Here is a 25,824-nt window from a genome sequence, read left to right on the forward strand (position 1 = left end):
AAGCCTGAAAACAACCAGGGAGGCAGTATGTTAATTTAAAAATACAAATCCCACTCGTTTGTTTTGGTGGGGAAATTGGGGCAGGATTGTCTGAGGCTGGGAAGACTGAAGAAAAGAAAGAGCAGCAGGGCCCCTGCTCTGGGCTCCAAAGCCTGCTGATGCCAGCTCATGGCAGGAAAGAGACCTAGGAGTTAACTCAGCCTCATGCTCGTCACTCTGCCATTTAGCTCTGGAGAGAGGAGGGAGGAAGCGCACAGTCTGGCCTGCTGACATCTCTGTCTGTGACTTTAAATCCTCAGAAACAGCAGCAATTTCTCCTGCACAGTCTCATAAAATTGATTTTTTTTTACACTTGAGACTTTATATTGATCTGTAAGCCCACAGGGGTGACACGTGGCCCAGTAACAAAAGGGGCTCGCTGTGATCCTGTTATTCACTGCCAGTCTCCTCCTAAAAGCTTCAGTTGGGGCTTTCCCAAATTGATTGCTTATAATGCAGGGATTTCTCCTCCACTGTCTCATAATGAACTCAAGTCTTCACACCAAAACACAGGCCGTGGGTGTCCCAGGATACAGGGGTGGCTGAACGCGGCCAAACCAAGCAGTCCTATTCAATCTTTTCATTGATTCCACTAAAATGTGTTCAATCTCTGTCACATCCCAGGCATGATGCTCAACACTGATATACTACGGCTCCCTACTCCCTCAAATAAAATACTAGCCATGGGAAGCTTCCCAGACAGGGAGCAGAAGAGCTATGAATCAAACACAACAGGATACCAAGTTATAATTGAGAGAGGCACCTAGTGCTGTGAGGAACCCCCTGCACCCCAGGAAATGACACTCAAATAGGCGCTAAAGGATAAATGCAAGTTATCCAAGTAACAGGAGGCAAGAGCCTGCCAGGAAAAGGCACAATGTGTTGAAATCTCTGTAGGAGAAAGCATGGTGTGGATGAGGACAGAAGGCATCGAGGCTGCATGGGAAGGGTCAGGGGGAGGCTGGGAAGCACTATGGTTGCTGGAAGCTGTGGAAGAGACGCCTGTCTTTCTCTTGGAGTTCTTAATCCTGAAATCAATGGGAAGGGAGTCAAGGGTTTTAGGCAAAGTGAGTGCAAGATCCCCAACTTGCGTTTAAAAGACTGACTCAAGGCTACCACAGGGGACACAGGCTGGCTGCAGAGAAGGCCAGTTTAGATACAAGAAACTTGTTTCTAGATATCCCCTCAAAGCTTCGCAGGCAGAGCTTTTGGGAGGTGACTGGATCGTGAGTGGGATACTGGCTAAGCCCACTGATGGGCTTATAGCTGGGTGTGATGTCTGTCAGGAGAGATGAGCCACTGTGGGTGTGGTCTAAAGGGCTACAAATCCCTTCTCTTCCGCTGAGCTTTGCTCTGCTTCCTGCCTGCCATGCCATGAGTTCTTTCTGGCTCTTCCATGTCAGCCTGCTTTGAAGCCAATCCTTTACGGTCTGAAACCTCTACAAACCGTGAGCCAAAATAAACTTCTCCTCCTCTAATGTATGGGAGACAAGTATTTTTCCCCAGCAAGGAGAAAGTAACCAAGACAAAGTCTAGTAAAAGACTTTTGAAGAATTCTAGACAAGAGGTCACTGTCACTTAGAATAGGATAGGAAAAGAACAGTGGGAAATAAAACAAAGGCATGGGAAAGAGATTTTCAACACAGTTTGATAACTTTCCTTCAGCTCTGCTGTGGTTTGACTGTCCTCTCCAAAACTCATGCTTAAAAAGAGTTTCCACTGTAACAGAATCACAAGGTCATCACAAGACTAGGATAAAGTTCTGAAAACCAAGAGGATACTGCTGACATCCCATCCACACTGCACACAGCACCCTTAGCATCTGGGACCTCTCCTTCCTCCATTGCTGCTGTCTGTAAGACTCTGCTCCTGGATCACTATACCACATGCAGAACACCAAGCTCACGCCAGGACAGTATAAAGAGTGTTGTACAAGGACCACCCACCCATTGTTGTTACGTTCTGCCCTCCAGGGGCCATAGTCTGAGCAGAAGAAAATATGCAAACAAATACTTCTTATTCAATACTGTAGTAAAAAGAGGTGTCACTGACAAACATAGTAAAAATTTAAATGTTTAAAAATGTTATTACAGTAAAAGACACACCATCATTAATCTCCATCCTTGCTTCAAACGCATCTATCCTATCATTCTTGCCACTCTCTGGAGCAGTTCTGGAGGTCAGCTGTGCCTTCAGCTGTGCTGTTTTGGATGCCTCAATGTCCAGAATTGATTCAAAATGTTTGCCTTTCATGGTCATTTTGACCTTAGGGGGGAACTGGAAGTCACACAGTGTCAGACCTGGTAAACAGATGGATGACACCACACCCTAGTGTTTTTACATACCTGCCTTTCCATCGGATAGGACTCAGCAAAAGCATTCACCACACTTATTGATCACATCTCATAAAGACAGTCCTGAAAGAGGACTTCTGGAGCTTCTTCAGAAAAGGGCAAGAGAAAGGCTGGGGATATAGCTTGGTGGCACAGCACCTGACTGGCAAGGGCGAGGTACTGAGTTCAGTTCCTGGTACCATCCCGCCCCCAAAAAAGAAAAGAAAAAAAGGGACAAGAATATCAAGACAGGTGCATTTGTTGCAAGAGAGAATATTTTGAGGGGGATGCTTGGCGATGCATCTTTTACTGTAATAAGTTTTAAATTTTAAGTATTTACCACATATTTTGATCACACCTTGCATATACAAATTTGGGAAGAGAAAAGAACAGATTTTTTAATCAATACAGGCAGGAAGTAGAAATTCAGAAGGGGCAACTGGGGAGCTTGTACAAAAAATAAAGATGCTTTAGATAGACTTTGAAAAGTAAGAAAGAAGTCATCAGATAGGAAAACAAAGGTCATTCTGGCCAGGTAAAACAGGTGAGGAGGAATTTTTTAAAAAAACATCTTATTTTGGAAACTGTGAATCACCTGGTAACAACAGAATATAAAGAAACAAAGATCAGGGGAGAGAGGGTTTCTAATGCATCAACTCCTTATTTCAAATTTAATTTCCACTTTGATTTTATTTTGCGGATTCTCCACTCATACTAAATTTTATGGCTCATATAGTATTGTGTTTTTTTCTGAATCCATAAATATCTTTAGCCTTTGGATTTTAAAAAGTCCTCCAACAATCTCTGTATCAGGCATCTGGATCTGTCTGCAAATGAGAAGATATTTCAGTTCTTACTGATTTTGAGTATTGTAGTCAAGGTGTCTGTCAGGCTACAACAAGAAAAACCAATTAGGAAATTTATAAATTAGAATTAACAACTAATTAATTAATACTACTTTGTGACTATGCTATTCTCTGGATAGTAGATAATTCTATATGAAATTTATATAATATGTATATAATGTATCATATACCAGACTACTCAGATGAGTACTCTGAACCCTAGAATTAGAGACATTCAAGTAAAATAATCAGGATGCTCCAAAGTCATGCTGAGACCGCAGCTGCTGAAATGGGAGTCGGCGAATCCCGGACCTTTAATGGGAGGACACAGCACAGTGAGCAGTGGATCCAAGGGGAAAGCTTTATTGGCTCTCGGTGAGTGCTGGAAATTGGGTCCTGGGGACCCGCGAAGCAGCCAGAACCACCTGGCCATGCTGGAGGAGACCAGGAGAGGACCATACACCTGGGTGCCAAAGCCAGGCACCATGCAGTTTTCTAACCAATCTTCGCTGCACTGGGAACACAGTGAAGACACATGGTGCAGTGTGCAGTGTACCAAAGAGGAAGAACTGCACTGATTCCCAGTGAGTGCTAGGGATTGAGTCCATGGATGCTGTCACTGGCTGGAGGACATCTTGGAGTTGGGCAGAGCCCAGCGCTGCGGTGACATTCATCAGCTGCTCCTGGCGCAGAGAGAACTGGTGGGATCTGCTGCAGCTGAGCCATGCCTCTGTTTGGAACCCAATAAACAGGTACAAAATTGTTGTGACTCTGTGACATCCGCAAGGTACAGCCTAACTTGCAGATAGACTGGCTCAGAGGCTCAAGGCTAGTCTGCACAGTCCCTGCAATCCTACGTGTACCTCAGATAACAGCAAACTGGGGAGGGCAGCAAAACCCCAGTCAGCACATTTTGGAAAGACCCTAAGCAATATGGAGAGGGCCAGAGATCCCCAGGGCACACCAGTGTGAAAGAAACCAGAAACATGACAAGAGACAGAAATTAAAAAAACAAAACAAAACAAAAAAAAAACCACCAGCTGCTGAATCTGGGAAAATAAGCCCAGGAGAAGTAAATACAGAAGAGAACCAGTGCAGTAACCATCCAAACTAGACACAGCATCAGCGGACATAAAGAAATACCTTCATGACCTCATGGACGAATTTAAAACTGTACTTCTGATCCAAGAGAGGCAAGATATAAAAAGATTAATTAAAGAAATGATAAGCCCCTCCCAAGAGAACAGAGATGGAAGAACGGAGGAACTCAGAAAAGAAAGAGAAACCTTTGATGAAGAATTTAAACATAACCTACAATACATGAAACAGATCCAAAGAGATTACCAGGAAACTAAAAACTCCACTGAAAACTGGCAAAATGCCTTGAAAGAAACTAAGTTAGCCTTTTGAAACTTGAAGAGAGATTTATGATATATGATCGCAAAAGAAAAGATCTCTTAAAAATAATGAGGAACCAGGAAGAAACAATTCAAAGGCTAGAAGACAACAAAAGGATCTATAACTTAAGAATAAAACATGTGAGCGAAGAAGGAGTAATCAAAAATGAACTACAAACACTATTCACAGATATAATAAAGGAAAACTTCCCAAGCACAGGAAAAAGAAATGATATCCAGATAAATGAGGCATACAGAACTCCAGCCACCTACAACCAAAACAGATCTACACCCAGACATGTAATAATCAAGATTCCAGAAATCCACCAAAAGAACAGAATACTAAAAGCAGCCAGGGAAAAGAGGCAGATTACCTACAATGGAAAACTTACCAAATAACAACAGACTTATCAATACAAACTCTCAAATCGAGAAGAGCCTGGGGGAAAATAGTCAAAGCCCTGAAAGAAAATAATCTGCAACCAAGACTGATATACCCAGAAAACTCTCTCTCAAAATTAATGGAGAAATAAGATGTTTCCAAGACAAGGAGGAACTGTGGGAGTTCATGGCCACCAACCCAACCCTACAAAATATACTGAAGGACATTCCAGAGAGAGAGAGGAAGGGATACCAGGATTCCAGCAACAGTGGCAGAGAGGCCTCAATGAATGGGGCAGACAGTGGAATGAGGGAGTAGGGTGGACAAATTATGGCAGTAAAGTGGAGTAGCAGACATGAGGCAGAGACAGTAAGCTTTAATATAGACAGACTTGATACACTAAAATAAAAAAGAAAAAAAGAAAAAAAAGAAACAGGCAGAGTAGATTAGGAGGCAGGTTCCATCGAGATGCTCTGAATAAGAAATACACTCAACCCAAAAGAGAGTTAATAAACTGAAAGTCAAAGATGAGAAAGCAATGCTATATGTGACAGGAAACCAGAGAGAAATAGAGACAACTCATCCAGCAGCTGCAGATAGATTGGAAAGGTATGACACTTTTGGGCAGTGTAGAACTACACAGCTGGAAGGAAGGAAAACCCTATGACTTTAGTAAGTAAAGGAGTACAGCTCAAGATCAAGCTCAGGGGTAGAAAGGTTCAGCAACACTCAGATAGACAATGGGCTGGCCCCCTAATCTAAAAACTAAAGGGGCTAGTGAGACCCAAAATATATAAAGCATCCTGAGAAGGGGAAAAGTGAAAAATAGTCTAAAAAGGGAAGGCAGAGGTCATTGTCAATAGTGTATCAGGATTTAAAAGTCACAGTAGTCTTATTGCTCTGTTTAGTTTGATTTTATTTTGTTCCAGTCTGTCCACTCCATATCAGATTTCAGGGTACAAACATCTAACCCAAAAATAGCAGGTTATACCATGGTAACTATCCTTAATTCCCTATTAACTTCCTGAAACCCTGTATTACTTACATTGCCGTACTATGACTGATCTTATTTGAAGTTGATTTGTTAGACCGCAGTTTTGCCTTGGCTGATTTTATTTGAATTTGGTTTGCTTGATAGTATCAAGTCTAAGAGTAGAGGCAACTACTCTGAAGATGACAAGATGTAAAAGATATCCATACCGGTTTTGATTATTAACCACTTTCAAGTCCTACAATGTCTTCAAAGTTGTATTTTTATAAAAATAGCTATGTAATACCTATGTAATACTAAGCTTAACTATATTAAGCCCGATGATGTGGACAAGTTTATTGAAAATAAGAGAAAGTATAGTAACTACGGTAGATCACCTAATATTGTGGTCTTATGTGTCTTTTTCACTGCATGTTTTTCTAGGAATTTGTTTTGTTGTCTTGTTATGATCTGTTTTTCCCTATAATACTGAGAGGATAGATATACATGTAGAAATTCACACATGGGAAGAATTTTTTAAACTATTTACGAGAACAGACTATATAATGCACAATGTAATGAACAGATACTCTAAAGAAGAGACATTAAGAAACCCAATGCTAATTCTGTAACGTTATGATATAAAATCTAGCAATACTATTATTCACTGTTCAGAGTGATATTAGTCTAGTCTCAAGTTCAATTTCAGCATATGTAAAGATAAGGACAGCTACTACAAAGAGAATGAGAGGCATTATGGTAGTCACTATTGATTTCCCCAATATCAGGTCTTGAAGACCTTAAAAGCCTTCATCATCCTGTAAGATTTGATTAGCTCTATGATATGCATATGTATTTAAAGTGTATGAAAATGGGGACAACTATTCGGAAGAAAACTAGAGACAATAAGATAGACAGTGAAGATCTCCAGTGGACTTGCTTTGAAATCTGTATTTCTTTAAATTGTTTCTTTATGAACTGTTTTGTTCTGTTTTGGTATGTTTAATCTTACCCTCTTTAAGATAAAAAAAAACCAATGTGTAGGACTAATAACCATATTACTTAGTTTTTGCTGGATCATTGAGCAGAACTGTTGGCAGTGTCACTATTTGAATGTCACTTTGTATGTTTTAATTTTGTAACCCGAACAACTATTTCTAAGATGACAATATGTAGCTTATCAACTAGTGATTTCTTACTGTTTATTTTTCTGTAATTCTGTATTATTTCTACTCTTTTTGTCTGTTTTTTCTCTTTAAATTAAAAAAAATAATCAGACAATGAATACTTTAGAAGATAGTCATTGCTCTATTAATAGTAGACCATCCCAGCTAAAGAAATTACCAAATTAATTTAATTTATGATTTCCTTTCTCTTGCCATCTATTTTTTCCTTAGCATATAGCTATCCAATCTGAAGCAAACTAAACTCAGCAAAACAATTCTATACATAAGAATTTTCAATATTTTCTTTACAGCCAACAAATCTTGATTTGTATTCAATCTTGCCTATATTTCTCTATAATATCTACCTACTGACCTATTTTTTGGACAGGCTTCTTGGTTAGCAAGTAATCCAGTTCTCTCTCCTCCACTTAATTTTCACCCCTCTGTGTCGTCAGTCTCTACAGAGCTGGACGTAGGAGAGATAGGACCCTAATGCTTTCATCTGAAAGCTCTACTGCTTTATCCCGTCTCATTCTCAACCTCTACCCCATGAGGAACCCAAATATGAAGCAGATTCAGATTGAGCCTTGGGAACCGTGGGTGAATCTTGGCTCTTGGGGAAATGTCTGAGGGATGTCCAGGCAAAGGTGTGGGAATCACCATCAAATCATACTGGCCTTCTGGCCTTGGCATTGAGTTGTGGCTGCAGTAACTTGGTCTGCGTCTTATTTTCAAAACAAAGCCACAAATCACCCTTCTAGCTTCCTGCCTCCCATTCATTCCAAATTACAGTAATTACCTTCCCACCTTGTTTTCAAAAACAGTCCAGCTGTGACCCCAGGAGCAGGACTCCTCATCTTGGTCACATGAGTCCCTGCACTGCTACATGATCAATCCCCAAAGCTTCACCAGCCAGACACTGCCTCCTTCCGCCAGCACCTCTGGAAGCTGCCAGCCACCAAAAGCTGCTAACAGAGACTGAGAATCTGAAGCCAACTGCTATCTCACCCTGATCTCTGAGTTCAGCTCCATCCAGTCCATTTTTCATCTCTGAGTTCTGCATACTATAGTACATGATATTATTCCTTTTATCCTCAGGGATGGCCAACAGTTTCTTGTGGTGAGACTCCGAATACCCCTTTCCTTTTAGCCTCTGCAGATACTTTCACTTCTGTGTGCGCATCTCTCTCTCTCTCCCTTCTCCTATCCTTATGGAAAAATCTACCTTTTGGATCAGTCTCTCCAGTGTGCCTACCAGCAGCCTGAAGGTGGTGGGGTTTGCTTACTCAGCCCATGAGTCATGAGGAGAATACTGTGCTACCTCATACGTGATCTAAAAATAATCAACCAGTTAGCAGAAGGAAGGTCTTGCCCTGATCTGAGAAAATGTTTGGTACTTACGTGTACCTCTTTATCCTTTAACTAAATTAATGAAGCCAGAGAAAATCCAGTCAGTGTGGATATGAAACTTCTCTGGAAGTTAAGCGAATATATCTAAGCATTTAAAAGATTCCTAATAGATTGAAGAATTACAAATGAGCGCTTCAATAGCAGAAAGGAAACAGGCTTTTTTGGTGTCTAAACAAATGCTCAAAACTAAATCACAATATGATGGAAATGCCTTCCTACACCATTGCCTTTGCCAGAAATTTTAAAAAGAAAACCTAAGATGAAGAAACTAACCAAAGAAGACACCAGATTTTTCTACAGGAAAGCACCCTGTCATGTCTCTAAACCTAAGAAGCAAATGTTACTTGGAATAGTAACACCTCCTGAGAAAAGTCATCAGTCCTGTCAGACCTACTGGATGAAACGTGACTCAGGGGTAACGGATGTCATACATTCTTTTCAACTGTTTATTTTCTTTTTTCTACCAAGTTGACAGATGCCAGGAAGCCCTGTGAGGATCTGCTGGCCTCCCCTTCTCAGTGACAGTGACAGAGAAATCTGAAGAACAGTGGTTATTAATCCATTCCTCAGATACAGAAGTGTAACTCAATGGAAATTAATAATCTATTTCACATTGTACTTTAATTTACCATAATTATTCTCCAACTGTAATGACAGAAATGTACATTTGGCACAACTGCTATACCATTCTCTAGTATCCTTTGCATTACCCTAAATCCCAAACTCAGCAGATTTATTTCTTTTCACTCTCCTGGAAAGCTGATTTAACCCCTTTGCCAGTGATATTTTTGTTCTCCTTCTCTGGTCCCTGGCATTGCCAAAATGCTGAGAATTTCTTATGCCCATAAATGTGAGGCAAATAATGACAGTAATAATATTTTCATGTCCTTGATCAGAGCATTTATTATTAAGCACTTTTATGTCTATAATCTAATTTAACTTCATTTCTCAAAATAGTACTGAAATATGAATACAGGGTAGTATTCATCACAGTTTGCACATTATAAAATTTAGGCCAGAAATGGTAACATAACTTCTCCAGGGCCACAAATGTCACCACGGTGACGGTAACACATAGAATACAGATCTTTAGATTCTGCTCCCCACAGTTCTCTAATGTTGGCAATCAGCAGAAATGAGAGTGTAAATTACCTGAATTATTCAATAGTAGTGGGACAGTGTTCTGAATTTCTATAACGAAGAAGGAAAGTACAAAGGATAATTTTGCCTCCATCCGAGAACCTGAATTTCTTCTTATAAAAACCAAATCAAAACAATCAAACTGCTGTTACTTCTCTTTTCAATATGGGCTGCTAGGGAGTTCAAAAGAGACACTACTGTAAACTACAGGATCCCATAGCTTGCATATTTATATGTAGTCTATTTCTTCCCTGAATAGCTGCAAAACCAATTTCTCCATTTCTTCTAAGTCTATTCTTATAATGGAAATGAAAATCCTTAAAGTGATTTCAAAGTGACTGAATGATATAATGAACAGCTAACCCAGTAGTACCCAGATCTTTTAAAGAAATAAACAAGATGATAAAAATAAAAAACCTCTGAAATCAGGTCAGATTTCTCACCCACAGCCCATCAACCTACCACCTCTGCTCCCATGAATAAAGCTTGTAACTCCTCCAACAACCAAACAGAGTTGCTGTGAGAGATAACATATGAAGAAACTGAGGCAGATGGTACAGGAAGGCATATTTGGTGCATTTTCCTAGAGCTGAAATGTTGGACTTGTCACCTGTCTTGCTGCAAGATAAGCCCATGTGACAGTCACAACCAAAGACACAGAAGCAGATAACCATCAGGACTTCCTGTTCTGTATCTTCCTTCTTTCGGCTGGACTCCTGGACCCAAACTGGCCATTTCCTTGGGCATCAGCTAAGGATGAATGGGTGGGAGGTAAGAGATCAGCATTTGATGGTACCTTGTAACTGGCATCCCGTCCCTGAATGACTCACTCTGTAATTCCTTACTGCGTGAGACAAATAAACCTCTTTTGGCTTCAATAGGTGGTCACTTTGCTATTCCAAATCAGTCAGAAGCAAGCCTAACGATATCATTGAGAGCTGGCAAAGATCGGTGCTTATCAAACAACAGTCCCTTAGTTTCCTTCCTGTTGGAAAAGTATTTGCTTGGGAAAATGCTTACAACAGTATTGTTGTTATATGGTATGATTCAAATTTCGCCCGAGGAGCTCAGAAAATTCTAATACGCACATTACTATGAAGAGGAGGAAATGAGTATTTTTATTTAACAAGGCCATTTTGACAAACTGCTTCCAAATGTCCTACTTACCTCCCCACGAGCCAAGGACACTGCAGGCCCAGGCCCAACAGGGACCCTATGGCCACACGAAGCAGATAGAAATGAGTGTCCAGGTTGGATGCACTGACGACATTCCGTGATTCTTCACATATGACATTGGGTGAATACTCAGGACACAAGATGGGTTTGTGGCCATTCAGCACAGTGGTACAGAATGGCAAGCCAGCTATATTTTCATGACACCAAAATAGTATTTTTTGGATTCTACCAGCACAGACGTGGTTTCTAACATTCCAGCTACTCTCCTTTCTCATTTCTACAAGGAAATTCATGCCCTTCCTGAGTAAAGTATTTTAGGCCAAACCAGACTTTTCTCAGCAATACCTGAAAACCCTGCACCATGCAAGCTTTAGAGGGACAGTCCTTATAAGCAGGAAAAAGCAAACCCTAACCCCAAGGATGTAGCTGGTATTCTCAAAGTGAAAGTGAAAAACATTGTCACATATCCTCTCCAATCTCCTCTCTCTCTCTCTCTGTCTCTCTGTCTCTCTCTGTCTCTCTTTGTCTCTGTCTCTGTCTCTCTCTCTCTCTCCTCTTTAAAATTTCTATATAAGAGTTAAAGCATTTATATAGGAAACCCCTGATGAACACAGTATACGAAAACAAAAATCACTATTAAGTGGGAACCAAATACATCAGCACAAAAATAAAAAAATTTCTTGCGCCTCATATACTCACAAGATGATAGTGGGATCAGCACTGAAGGACTTTGGGAAAACTGTAATGTATTAAGATATAGTTATGCAGGTAAGCACAGTACGTGGCAGAGTTGAACAAACTTGATCACGAGCCTCTCAGAAGTTGCTGATCCAAATAAGAAACAACTTGCTAACTGCAGTCACAGCTCCAACGTGGCTCTTCAGAGTACCCCGTGACGCCACAGCCTGCTCCTTTGGATAGACTGCCCCAAACAGAACCTGCTACCATTCCACATACACAGTGTTTTTCTTCTATTGCATCTTAGCACCAACAACAAAAAGTATGGAATAAAGGTAGGCAGATGGATAATAGGAATAATAATGTTGACTAACATGTATTAAGCTGCTGGGAGAAAAGTATAGAGGTATAGATACACAATCTGAGTTAGAGGATGAGTGACTATTTTGCTGAATTTTGGGGAATGAAGGGCTGCTTTCTTCACACTGACGACACTGAATGAACCTAGCCCATTCAGCTATATTTCTGCTTAATCTGCACACACTGTTTTCTTAATCGGCACACACTAACATGAAGCATATTAATTAACTGGTTACTTAGCCCACTTAAAACAAACTAGAAACATTTTGCTAACGAACAATAGCAAGTAAGGGCATAGAGAAATACAACATCCTTTTGGTGATGGGAATGGTTTCCCAGGATTTCTATAAACTAACCAGTCATTTTGGAATCTCAGCAAAAAAATACCTTTGTAACTTTAAGTGCATCCTTCCACTGAATAGTTTTAGCTTTGGGTAATGACTGTGGACCTGTATAATGACATGGTGGCTTCTCGGTCCGAAGGGAATTTTTTTCCCTTTGTTATTCAGGGGCAGACTCTTGATCTTGCCACAGGCCCAAGGAGGCACAGAATTCATTTGCACATCCTTTGTAAAGGAAATGTTTCCCACCACCCTGCTGCTGCAACCAACAGATAAGATGGGAGGCTAGTTTACATTCTTTGACCATCGTTTTTCTTTAAATCTATTCTTCAGTATAAAGTCAGAAGTTAGTTGGTGTGACTGAAAGCCTTCATCCACAAAAAGCCTCTTTTGCATTTCCCTGAACAATTTTCTTGCTATTCAAGATAACTGTTTCCGTATCTCTGCTTCACTTCACAGCTAGTTGGTATCAATTTTTGAACACACAGCATTCTGTGGACTGGCTTGATCCAGGTCTAATCCACCTTCTTCTCAGTTTCCTGCTGGAGCTTGAAAGTTACAAACTAGACTTTGCTATAACTAGTGCTTTGGGTACAAATTCATCTTTACCCATTAGATGTGTTTGTAAGACACTTGAAATAAGGAGGAAAATCAGGACCCACCTTCTGGCCCCTGTTTCTGTCGGAGGCTATGAAAGCCAGGCCACCAGCAAGACTAGCTGGGGCTTCCACATCATTAGACCTCTGTTATACCAGCAAGCTCTCGCACCCAGTGACCCTAGGATCCATCTCTTGATTGCAGCTTTTCCATTATTGTAGTGGCTTTTTCAAGTACCCAATCCCCTGCATGAGATACTTTTCTGTCAGAAATGTCTAGGGAGATTTCCGTACCTGGTCCAAACCTTGGCTAACAACCATACTTCTCCATCCTTAGAATGTACCATATGCACTAGAACAATATTAACATCAATGTTTACAAAATGCTTTGTAAGTCCATTGTCTAAACTCTTTTGTAAGTATGTTATCTAAATCGACCTTCACTGCCACTCTGTGAGTTTATGGGCCAGGTTCTCCTCTACCCATAATACTAATGAGAAGGCTGAGTCTCAGGAGTTAGGAGACCTATCCAAAAATATTAGTCAATAAGAGATGGAGACAAAACTCCGTTTCAGATTTTATGACATTTTAGTCATTTGCTTTAACACTAGGAAGCCTTCTAAGGTCAAATGAACAACTGGAGAGAAGATACAAAAATCTTGGCATTGAATCAAACTATTTCCTTAAAACTTTTTGAAAACTCGTTATATTCTGAAACCATTCAAGTAGACTAATATACTTAAAGGTAAGCTAATAAATACAGGCTATGTCATACAAACTGTGACTTTAGATCTAGTAGATTCGTGCCTCAAATTTGTAGAATCCATAAAGGACTCTTGTTTATTAATAGAGACAAAAATGGTCAACTGAATTTTTGGGTTTTGTTTGTTTTGTTTTGCTTTTATTTATTTATTTATTTATTGGAGACAGGGTCTTATGATATGGTTAAGGCTGCCCTTGAATACCCTATCCAGCTCAGGATGGCCTCGAACTCACAGCCATCCTCCTGCTTCAGCTGCCCAAGGGCTGTGATTACAGGTGGTGCCACCATGCCTGGCATAACTGCCCATTCTAACCCTGACCATGAGTGCTTCCTGTACGGTTATCTGGCCAAAACAAAAGTGGCTAGAAAGCTTGCCAAGGCCAAGATTCTTATCTCAATTCTCCCTAAGAGCAGCTTCACTGAAGATCCTCCTTCCCCAACAAGGTCCCTGAGAATAAAGATTTACCTTTTTCTCTGTTTGTTACCTAAAATGTATTTTATTTCAATGCTTGGGAAACCAAGAAACAAAAACATTAAATAAATTTTGACTGAGATCACTTCAAAAGTGTCCCAAAAGTTGAATTCCTTCTTTCCACATCCACCGCTCCTCCACTTCTTAGCCGTCATATACCCACAAGGTTAAAATTGAAAAGTTCTAAAAGGCAAATTCTCACCGTATGGTCCCCATTCCCAGAAAGCAAGATCAGTCCTACGAAGCATCCCAGTACCACAAACCATCATGATTATTCCACAGCCATTCTCAAAACACTAGAATTTCACAATTCCCTAACCATCCTCTCTCTTTGTCTCTTTCAGTTTCATGTGACTTGAATCTAAAAGGTCAGGAGAGTGGCAACTCTATAATGTCCTGTTTTTCTATAACATCTTACTTCCATCCTTGCATCAAAACATTGTGAGATATCTACAACAGAAAATGACAGATGTAAGGAAAAGCACTTAAAATTAAGATGAAGAAAGGGTCCAAAGGGTTAGACAAGTCAGGTACCCCTTTCCTAGGACATCAAGAAACACAAGGAGCATCACTGAAATGCAACAGCCGTACTAACCTGAGGGAAGAGAGAGTACGTTGCATTATCAATGGTGAATGAGTATAAGAACTCCCCGTCATACCACATGCTCTTCCCCATGGGGGAATTCGTTTTAGTCATAGCAAAGAGATGGGCGGGGTCGCAGCAGTCTTCCATTTGTTTCCTAGGAGAGAAAACAGAGAAAGAAGAGAACAGCAGGTTAAGTGAGCAGCAGACTCATTCACTTATGATTCCCACAGACACATGCAGACTTAGCTCGGAGCCTGCTCGCAGGAGCAGGCAGCAGCGTTTCCACGGTGATTAGACTACTCTTAATTCGCTCTTCCAGCCATGGAAATGCATGACTGGAATATTTCATAACACAAAAAGGTCTAAGGGAAATACACCCGCTCTCAGGTGCAGCTGAAATATGTCTAAAGGCAAAACTAATCATCATGGTTGCCAATCTATGGATTGAGCCCAATATTCAAGTCCAGAAAGAAGACCTGAAGAGCTAACCCTGGAAATGCACAGAGTGGCTGGAAAAAAAGGTTTGCTTCCCCAAAACTGGGGTCAAAATTACAGAACTTCTCAGAAATCTCTCTGATAGGAACGATAACTTGAGTGATATGATCGCAGATGGTAATGAAGCAACTCGTTTTCCCCGTCTAGTCTTATAGGCTCTTCAGTTTTCAGTGTGGCCTCTCAGGAATGCTTGACAGAGTTGGGCGCCAAGACCTCTGTATGCTCCCCCATTCCCTTTGTGTCTGAAATGCCAGCCTCTCCTGAGTCACCTCACTTGCTAAGCTGCCCTGCAGACCCACCTCCTGCTGGCTCCTCAATTACAGGCCCTGTCACTGCCCTCTGGAGATACCATCTCACACATGTAAAGATGGGTAACGCCAAACCTGGGGGGTGTGGTGGGGGTTAGAGAGGGTTGGAGAAAATGGAACGCAGGATATTGTTGGTGGGACAGTAGATTGGTGCAGCCATTATGGAAAACAAGAGAGACGCTCCTGGGCTGGAGATTTAGCTCAGCGGCATAAGCACCTGCCTTGCAAGCAGGCAGTCATGAGTTCAATCCCTGGTACCGATAAAAACAAAAAAAAGACAAAAAAAAAAAAAAAGAGAGAGACGTTCCTAAGGAAATTAACATCGGACAGCCAACCGACACACCAATCCCTCTTCTACAGAAATGACATCTCCCTACAGATGCCCTATACTCAAGGGAATATGACTCACAGTGAAGACACGGAAACAAACTAAATGCCTTTTGACAAATGAATGGAATGCAATATTATTCAGCCTTTAAAAAGGAAGTTTGCCCTTTGCCACATGGATGGACCTGGAGCACATTATGTGAAGTGAAATACACCAGGCACAGAAAGACAAATATTGCATTATCTCATTTACAAGTGGAAGTGGAGTCTGGGGAAAATATCCTAGAGATAAGACAATGAAACAGTATTTGTCATGAACAGGGTTGAGGTTGGGGAGAAATGGGGAGATGTAGCTCAAAGGATGCAAAGTAGCAGATATGTAAGATGAACAATTTTAGTGATCTATTGTAAAATATACAGGTTATAAAGATAATCTGATAAGCATTTTGGATTTTAGTTGCTTTTATCACAAATCAAAGTAACTACGACAGTTATTTGCTTCATATAGTAATCATTTTACCCTCTGTATGTATCATGCTATAAATCTTGACTATGCATAATAAAATTTATTTCAAAAAAAAAGGCAACAAACAGGGAAGTTATGTCTTGTGTGCAGGAAGACACACAAGAGATACACACAGCTATCTGTGGTTTGTTGTTGGCTGAGATTAAAAGAGGTCATTAAATTATACCCCAGGGTGGTGAGGACAGTTTCCCACTCTGAGATTTGTGACTTGGGAGAAACCAGTAGCATGAAGGAGGAGACAAGTCATTCAGGCTGGGAAGCAATCACAGAGGAAAGAAAAATAAGATGTAACGCCAATAAGATTCATCAGAATATACAGTACAAATATTAAGACTGTCATTCTTAAGAAATTGCTCTGTTGAATAATGTACTTCACATCATATATATATGACATATATATATCTATATCCTATATATGTATTCCAGCTTTTAGAATTTTTATCAAATTTTGTTTCTATCCCCTTTCTTATTCTTTTTGATAATGATGTGTAATATCTGTTTCTTTTGTGGCAAATATAGTGTTAAAAATGCTAAAGACAATCCCATTTTATTTTCAAATTTAAATTTAAAGATCATTAAGTATCATTGGAGCATGAGCTGAGTTTTGGAATTAAAATAAACGATTTTTATTATCTGAATTTCAGCTTCTGCAGTGGTCACCTCTAATGATGCTGCAGTTGCACTATGAGGATAAACACCTGTGAAACCAGAGAGCCTCTTACTAAAATCTCCCTCAGGTTTTGTTCCTCCTAATGGAAGCCATGTAGCCCAATTAAGCCATGAGACCCTCATTTGTTTGTTGCTAGTATAAACCAGGGTACACTGAGATTTTGAAAAACTGAGCAACCAAATACCAATAATGCACAGTGTCAAAATGAGCCTTGTTGAGATGTTTTTCAGATGCCAAAGGTAACACTCTGGTCACCAGACATGAAGAAAGTTTTGAGGATGCCACTCCCATGACTGGAACTATTATGCTCTTTCCAAGAAACGACTGGGTTTGAGATGGTAGGGACAAACAAGAATTTTACCATGTTCTCAACATTTGGCCAAACTGTCCTATAATTCTTGAGTTTTACACTAAGATTTTAGAAAGCTGAATGGTCAAATTGACAAACAACCTAACAAATGTCATTTCTAATACCTCCAAATTTGTATGTGACAAATGATTGTGCAATCCTGCATATCATTATCATATTTAAATGGGGCATCAATGTGAATAATCCAAACAGATAGTATAATCAGGATAAATTAACAGGCAATTAAAATTCTGAGGAACATTCCAGAACCCTCTACGACAGGTGGAGGAGTAGCACACATGCTCCCTCCTGCTCCCTTCCCCCACACCAGTGTAGCCCATTCACCAGCTGTAGAAAATGGATATTTTGAGGAATCAAACCCAAAGCCACCCAAGAATTGAAGTTTTTTAGGATATACAATCCTGATAAGAATCCAAATGAAGAAAAGAAGTTTGGAAAGATTTCTAAAACTTGTAGAGTCCTTGCTGATGCCAAAAATGGAAATTGTAAAACTTTTCAAAGACAGCAGATAATTTAAGAGGAGACAGAAAGTGGTAACTGTGGCTCCCCCATCGATATCTTTGATACGTTTCTGGAGGAGGATGGATGCAGAGAGAAAGAAGAGGTAAAGGTGCTAAGCATTTTGTTCTTGGTAACCTTGGAAGATTTATTTTACACTGGCAGAACAAGAAAAGTGGTTCTGCAAGAGAATGTGATTTGTGACAAATATGAAGACCAAGGTAGTAAGAAACGTGCTGTGCCAACTCCCGGGCTAATGAAATTCATGTAAGAATTCATCAAACAAGACCGAGAACTGTGCAACAAATATCTGTAAACAGAGAATCAGGGCTATAGGGAATGTATTGGTCCTAAAGACTGATTAAAAAAGATGCAATGAAAGATAGTCTGAGAGAAGAAGATGCTAGAAGTTCATATTGATGAAGGCATGAAAGATGGCCAGAAGATAACATGCCATGGTGAAGGAGATTAAGAACTAGAATTGGAGCCAGGTGATATTATCATTGTGTTAGATCAGAAGGACTCTACTGTTTTTACTCTGAGGAGTCTGGACATGCATATGGACATACAGCTGGCTGAAGCATTGTGTAGCATCCAAAAGTCAGTATCTATTCTTAAAACCAAACTATAGCCATCCCCTATCATTGAGGTCAGGTGTCAAGCATGGCAATACCAAGAATGTGCTAAATAGGGCCTCAACCAGCAACCCACCTGCACCGGGAGGTGGCCGGGAGCAACCTGCACTCTGCCTCACAAGCAGAAAGGGCTTGCAGCAATTTCCATCCCATAGTACAGCCTCACTGCATCACTCAGAGCCTGACAGGGCCATGCCCAGCATCCCTCATCACCAGAGGACCCACGGGAAGGTTCCCCCGGGACTAGTTGGGTCACACCCTACAATGCCAAGTAGCTGGGAGCCATCTAACAACCTCCACTCAACTGGGGAAACTCCCTGCAGAAGAGATAAATATTCTGAACCCAAGAAACAACTGGGACATTGTCTTCATCTTCCCCAAGAGCATAGAGGAAAATGACAAAACAGAAGACCAAAATGCAATCTCAAACATCCAGCCCATCCCAAGGAAGCCTAGGAGACATGAACATAGAAGAAAATGTAAGCCATACACCTGAAACTTCTGAAATGATAGTGACTGAAGTTTAAAACAAAAAAACTCTAGGAAGTTATAAAAGAACCCAGATCAGAAATAATCTTCCAGATAAAAGAAGAAATGATAGATGTAATAAAAGAAATGCTGAACACATCTAAAGAATACATAATTAAAAAATTAAAGGAATATTGCAAAAAGATGGAAACATTGAATGAACAATATAAGAAACAAACAGAATGCATGAAACAGATACAAAGAGATAGCCAGGAAGTCAAAAATTTCATCAAAAGTTGACAAAACTTCCTTAATGAAAGTGAAGACAGACTTTCAGACCTTGAAGACAAGATTGCAGCTAGTGAATAGGAAAGGAAAGATCTTTTAAAATAACAAGGGTTCAGGAAATAACAATTCAACAGTTGAACAAAGAAAAACAACATAAGATTGATAGATACAAACAAAAAAGAAGGTGACAACACAAATGATACCAAGAGGATATTTACAGAAGTAATAGCTGAAAATTTCCCAAACAGAAGAATGAAAACTGGAATACACATAAATGAAGCACACAGAACTCCAAAAAACCATAGCCAAAATAAAGCTACACCAAGACGTATAATAATCAACATTCCAGAAATCCAATGTAAGCACAGAATGTTAACAGCTTCAGGAAAGAAGAGACAGATCACCTATAAAGGAAAGCCTATCACAATCACAGCAGACTTCTCAACACAAATAATGAAGTCAGCAAGAGCATGGAGTATTTCAGATCCTAAAGGAAAACTACTTCCAACCGACATTGATGTACTCTGCAAAACTGTCCTTCAAAACAGATGGAGAATAAGATACTTCCATGACAAAGAACAACTAAAGAATTTCATGAGCACCAAAACAACCCTGCAAAGAATACTGAAAGATACTCTAGGTAGACATAGGAAAAAGCCACTAAGCAAGACAAACAATTAAACAGAGTAGAAAGGTAAAGAATCAATAGCAGAAAGATAACATGTCAAGAATAAACCAATATATATATCAGTTATAACTATTAATGTAAATGCCTCAATTTAACCAATTAGAAGAAACAGACTGGCAGAATGGATCAAGAAACAACATCCAACCATATGCTGTATACAGGAAACCTGTCTAACCCAAAAGGAAACTCATAGACTGAAAGTTAAAGGATGGAAAACAATACTTCATGCAACAGGAACTCACAAAAAAAGCAGGGGTAGCTATTCTGTTTGCAAACAATGTGACCAAAAGAGATAAAAGGTCAATTCATGTTCCTTAGGGGAAAACTTCAAGAGGAAGAGATAACAATATTAAATATATATGCATCAAATTTGAGAGTACCCAGCTATATAAAACAAATATTAACAGAAATGAAAAATCAAATAAACAATAACACAATTATAATGGGAGACCTTAACCCCCATTAACACAAAGAGATGGATCAACTAGACAGAAAATCAGCAAGGAAATAACAGAACTGAATCACACTTGTGAACAAATGCACCTAGTGGATATATGCAGTGTTACACCCAACAACATCAGAATATACACTTCTCTCAGCAGCACATGGAATATTCTCTAGAATAGACTATATACTAGCCCACAGAAAATGCTTAAGTAAATGCAAAAGAATCAGAATTATCCCATGCATATTATCAGGTCACAGTGCCATGAAACTAGAAATTAATGACAAAAGAAACTGCAAAAACTCCACAAATGTGGAAATTAAATAATACACTCCTGAGCAATCAGTGGGTCACAGAAGAAATTAAACAATATTTACAAGCAAATGAAAATACAAATACAACTTACCAGAACCTGTGGGGTGCAATGAAAGCAGTCCTTAGAGAAAATTTACTGTGGTGAATTCCCACACCTGATGCTATACCTCAAACATCTAGAAACAGAAGAGCAAGTCAAGCCCAAAGCCAAAAAAGGGGAGGAAATTATATAAAGATCAGAGTGTAAATCAATGCAATAGAGACTAAGAAAACAATGCAAAGAATTAATGAATCAAAGAGTTGGTTCTTTGAAAGAATAAATAAAATTGATAAGCCCCTAGCCAACCTACTTTAAAAAGGAAAGAAAAACTCAAATTCATGCAATAAGGAATGAAAAAGCTGAAATCACTACAGATTTTGTGGAAAACAGAAGATCATCAGTATCTACATCAAAAAGCTCTACTCTTATAGATTTGATAACACAGAAGAAATGGAAAGATTCCTAGAAGCATATGAATTACCAAAGCTGGATCAAGAAGATGTAAACCTGCTGAATAACCCAATTTCAATTAATGAAATTTAAAATGTAATTAAAACTTTACCAACAAAGAAAAGCCAAAGTACTGATGGCTTCACTGCAGAATTCTACAAAAACATTCAAAGAAGACTTAATGCTGACACTCCCCAAACTCTTCAATAAAATTAAAGCGATTTTCCCTAACTCATTCCTGGAATCAAGTATCACTCTAACACTAAAACCAGAAAAAGACCCAACCAAAAAAGAGAACTACAGGCCAATCTCCCTATTGAACGCAGATGCAAAAATTCTCAATAAAACACTGGCAAACATAATGCAACAAATTATCGAGAAGATTATACAACATGATCAAATAAAATTCATCCCAGGAATGCATGGATGGTTCAACATATGCAAATCAATACATGTAATACACCATATCAACAGATCCAAAGATAAGAATCACATCATCGGGGCTGGGGATTTAGCTCAGCGGCATAAGCACCTGCTTTGCAAGTAGGCGGTCATGAGTTCGATCCCCGGTACTGATAAAAAAAAAAAGAATCACATCATCATTTCAATAAATGCAGAAAAGCTTTTCATAAGCTCCAACACTCATTCATGATAAGAACCCTACAGAAAATCAGAACTGACGGTCTTCAATCTGATAAAAGCCATCTATGACAAACCAACAACCAGCATCATATTAAATGGTCAAAAACTGAAGGCTTTCACTCTAAAATCAGGAACAAGACAAGGATCTCCATTATCACCACTCCTATTCGATACAGTGATGGAAATACTAGCCAGAGAAATTAGACCAGAGAGGAAACAAAAGGAATAAGGATAGGAAAAGAAGCTAAATTATCATTATTTGCAGACAACATGATATTACACATAGAAGACCTCCAAAACTCCATTGAAAGACATCTAGGTATAATAAATTAATTTATATAAATAAATAAATCAGTCATGTAGCTGGATACAAAGGCAACACTCAAAAATCAACAGCATTCCTGTACACAAACAACAAACTCACTGAGTGAGAAATAAGAGAAGCCACATCCTTTATAATAGCACCCCCAAAACAAAATACTTAGGAATCAATCTATCAAAAGAAATAAAAGATCTATTCAGTGAAAACTGTAATACCCTGAGAAAAGAAATTGAAGAGTATCTCAGAAAATGGAAATACATTTCTTGTTCATGGATAGGAAGAACAAACATTGTGAAAATGGCCATTCTCCCAAAATTATTATATAGATTTAATGCAATTCCAGTCCAAATACCACTAGCATACCTCACAGATCCAGAGAATTCATTCCTAAAATTCAACTGGAACCAGAAGAGACCTAGAATAGCAAAGACAATTCAGGGCAACTAAGGCAAGGCAGGAGGCTTCACAATTCTTGACTTGAAGTTATACTACAAAGCTACAGTAATGAAATCTGCATGGTGCTAGAATAAAAATAGACCTGAAGATCAATGGAATACATTAGAAGATACAACTACAACTACAAACACACTCAGCCACCTTATCTTTGACAAGGGGCTGAACACGTTCACTGGAAGAAAGATAGCTTTTTTAACAAATTGTGCTGGAAAAACTGGCTCTCCACATGCCAAAAACTAAAACTACACCCATGTCTATCACCATGCACTAAACTAAAGTCAAAATGGATCAAAGATCTAAATATTAAAACAGAAACAGTAAATCTGCGGGAAGACAAAGTAGGTAGAAATGTTGAAGACATGGGGGTAGGCAGAGAATTCATGAACAAAAATCAAACTGCATGGAAAATACTTCCCAGAATCAACAACTGAGATCTCATCTTATGAAAAAGTTTTTGCATGTCAAAGAAATCTCAAACAGGAAGTTAGACATGATGGCTCATGCCTGTAATCCCAGCAGTTGGTAAGCTGTGGCTAGAGAATCATTGCAAATTCAACACCAGCCTGAGTTACAAAGTGAGTTCAAGGCCAACCTGAATTGTATACTGAGACTCTGTCTCAAAAAAGAAAAAAGAAAAAGAAAAGAAACATTTCCAACAGTGTTAAAAGATAACCCATGAACTGGAAAAACAGCTTAGTCAACTGTCCTTTAGACAAAAGCTTCTATTTAGATCATACAAGGAATTAAAAGCATCAGGCCCCTAAAATTCAAATACCTAATCCAAAAATGGGCATCTGAGATACATACTCATTTTTCAGCTGAAGAAATACAAATGGCAAATAAATACATGAAAAAACACTCAGCATCATTGGTCATAACAGAAATGTAAATTAAAACCATACTGAGATTCCATCTCACTCCAGAAAGAATGGACAGGATCAAGAAAACAATCAATAACAAACGCTGGGGAGACTGTGGGGGAAAAAGGAACTCTCCTGCACTGTTGGTGGGAGTGTAGACTGGTGCAACCACTGTGGTGGTCAATCTGGAGGTTCCTCAAAAAGCTGGCACTGGAGGTCCCATTTGACCCAGCTATCCCACTTTTGGGCATATTCCCAGAAGAACTGAAAACATCATATCACAGTGATATATGTGCACCCACCTTTATAGCAGCACAGTTTGTAATAGCCAGATCTTGGAAACAACCTAAATGTCCATCAACTGAGGAATGGATAAAAAAGATGCACTTTTATACAATGGAGTACTACTCTGCTATAAAGAATGATCACAGTGAGATATTTATAAGTAAATGGATGCAATTCTAGACCATAATCATAAGTAAAATAAATCAAATTCACATGTGTAAATACTGTATAGTCTCCCTACTATAAGAAGTGATAAGAGTACATAAGATACAAAATCCTCAGTTAATCCTGTGAAAGGGTAAGAACTTGCTCAAAGGGGAAAAATATATATATCTCAGGGAAAAGGAGACAAAAAAAGAAAGGAAAAGAAAAAGTTATCTAAATTTGTATAAACACACATAAGAGAGCTAAGATGGTTGTGCTACAAATTCTATTAGTTCTTGGAACAAAACATTTAACATTCATAGGATTCAAACAATTTTGCATCTGGTGATCTGAGGAACTCTTGAAGATTACTATGTAAAATAACAACCTAGTAAAATAACAACCTTAGTTACATTCCTACCACCTTATGTTGAAAGCCTGTAATGTCATTGTTTTGGCTCTTTGCTATTGTTATTTGTCCTTTTTGTTTCTTGTTTTTCTCATAATTTGTTTTGTTTTGTTTTTCCCTCTAATGCAGAAAGGATAGATGTACATGTAGAGGCTTATACATCCCTAGAACTTCTAAACAGTTTACGAGAATCTATTGTATTATGCGTGATGAAATGAACAGCTTCTTTAAAGAAAAAGAGACATTATGGTATCCCCCATTGCTGATTTCCTATTGTCATGCTGTGAAACCAAGTAATGCTTTTAATTTTTGTTTAGAGTGATTTTAGTCTGTTTTGTATTGTTTAATTGCAACATACATGAAGGTATGGACAGCCATTTTGAAGAGAACAAGAGACATTATGGCAGCCACTGTTGATTTTCCTATTGTCTGATGTTGAAGGCCTATAATACCTTTATTATTCTGTTTTGATCTGTTTTATACTATTTTGTTTTGTATGAATTCATTTGGTGTAAATATATAGACAACTATTTAGAAGAAAACAAGACACATTATGGTAACCACTGTTGATCTGCTGATGTCTTTGCTTTGAAATCCTGTGTCACTTACATTGTTTTCTTCTGATCTACTTTGTTCTGTTTTGTTTTATTCTCTTTAAAATTAAAAAAAAAAAGAATGTGCTAAATAAAGTCACAACAATTTATCATAAGTCATACAGTAAGAGCTGCCTAAACACTGAATTTAAGGTAAACTCTTCTGATAATGGTTTTCTCTCTTCTGATTAAGCTCTCTTTGCTAGAGAAATTCCTACCTAAAAGAAAGGAAGGGAAAGAAACTGATGAAATGGATCAGGTGGAGCAAATGGACTTCGATCCAAATGAGGAAAGATGGCACCGTTAAGATGGAGAAGCCAATGTGGTGTTCAGTGCTGGGCCTCTTAATGGGGCCAACGAATAGCACTCACTACAGTCACTTTATAAGGGTAGTAGATGACTACAAACATAAATATGCTCCCTACTTGCTACTGTTTCAATATTCAATTATAGTAACTTAAAAAGAGAAGAACAAATGCAAATAAAAAGCTCAAAAAATTCTGACCAACAGTCGAGGAGGAAAGAGTGAAAATTTCCATATGTGCTTTAGGGATTAAAATTTTCCCCGGTGATGTACAGCGCACATTTCATATTGTAAGGCAAAAATCTACAATAATTATGGAAGCTGTTAATTTTATGTACCAGAATATCAAGAATTATTGACTAGATAAAAGTTTAAGTCATCAGTAAAATGAAATACTAAGCGTGTGTTTGGAAGAAAACTTTATGAAAAATATTATGTTATCTTTTTACCACCGAACATTTACAAAATTTTAAATAATAATGTAAGGCAATAGGGGCTGAGGATTTACCTCAGCGGCATAAGCGCCTGTCTTGCAAGCAGGCAGTCATGAGTTCGATCCCCAGTACCGATAAAAAAGGAAAAAGACCAAAAAAAAAAAAAAAAATGTAAGGCAAAATAGTAGCTGAAATTAA

The 25,824-nt window shown here is 38.9% G+C and overlaps 1 protein-coding gene and 1 pseudogene across 1 annotated transcript in view; one reads left to right on the forward strand and one right to left on the reverse strand.

Annotated features, from left to right (window-relative positions):
- St8sia1 (ST8 alpha-N-acetyl-neuraminide alpha-2,8-sialyltransferase 1) overlaps window positions 1-25,824 on the reverse strand; it is a 139,770-nt gene that overhangs the window by 77,427 nt on the left and 36,519 nt on the right. The window contains exon 2 of the mRNA XM_003470448.5: window positions 14,664-14,808. Within this exon, the coding sequence (XP_003470496.1) occupies window positions 14,664-14,808 (145 nt within the window). The remainder of the gene's footprint in view (window positions 1-14,663; window positions 14,809-25,824) is intronic.
- On the forward strand, window positions 15,517-18,496 carry LOC111757022 (dnaJ homolog subfamily A member 1-like; annotated as a pseudogene).

The sequence above is a fragment of the Cavia porcellus genome, unplaced genomic scaffold (genome assembly GCF_034190915.1).
Source record: "Cavia porcellus strain 051 isolate PalLab524CR breed Dunkin Hartley unplaced genomic scaffold, mCavPor4.1 scaffold_27, whole genome shotgun sequence".
Classification (NCBI taxonomy): Eukaryota; Metazoa; Chordata; class Mammalia; order Rodentia; family Caviidae; genus Cavia; species Cavia porcellus.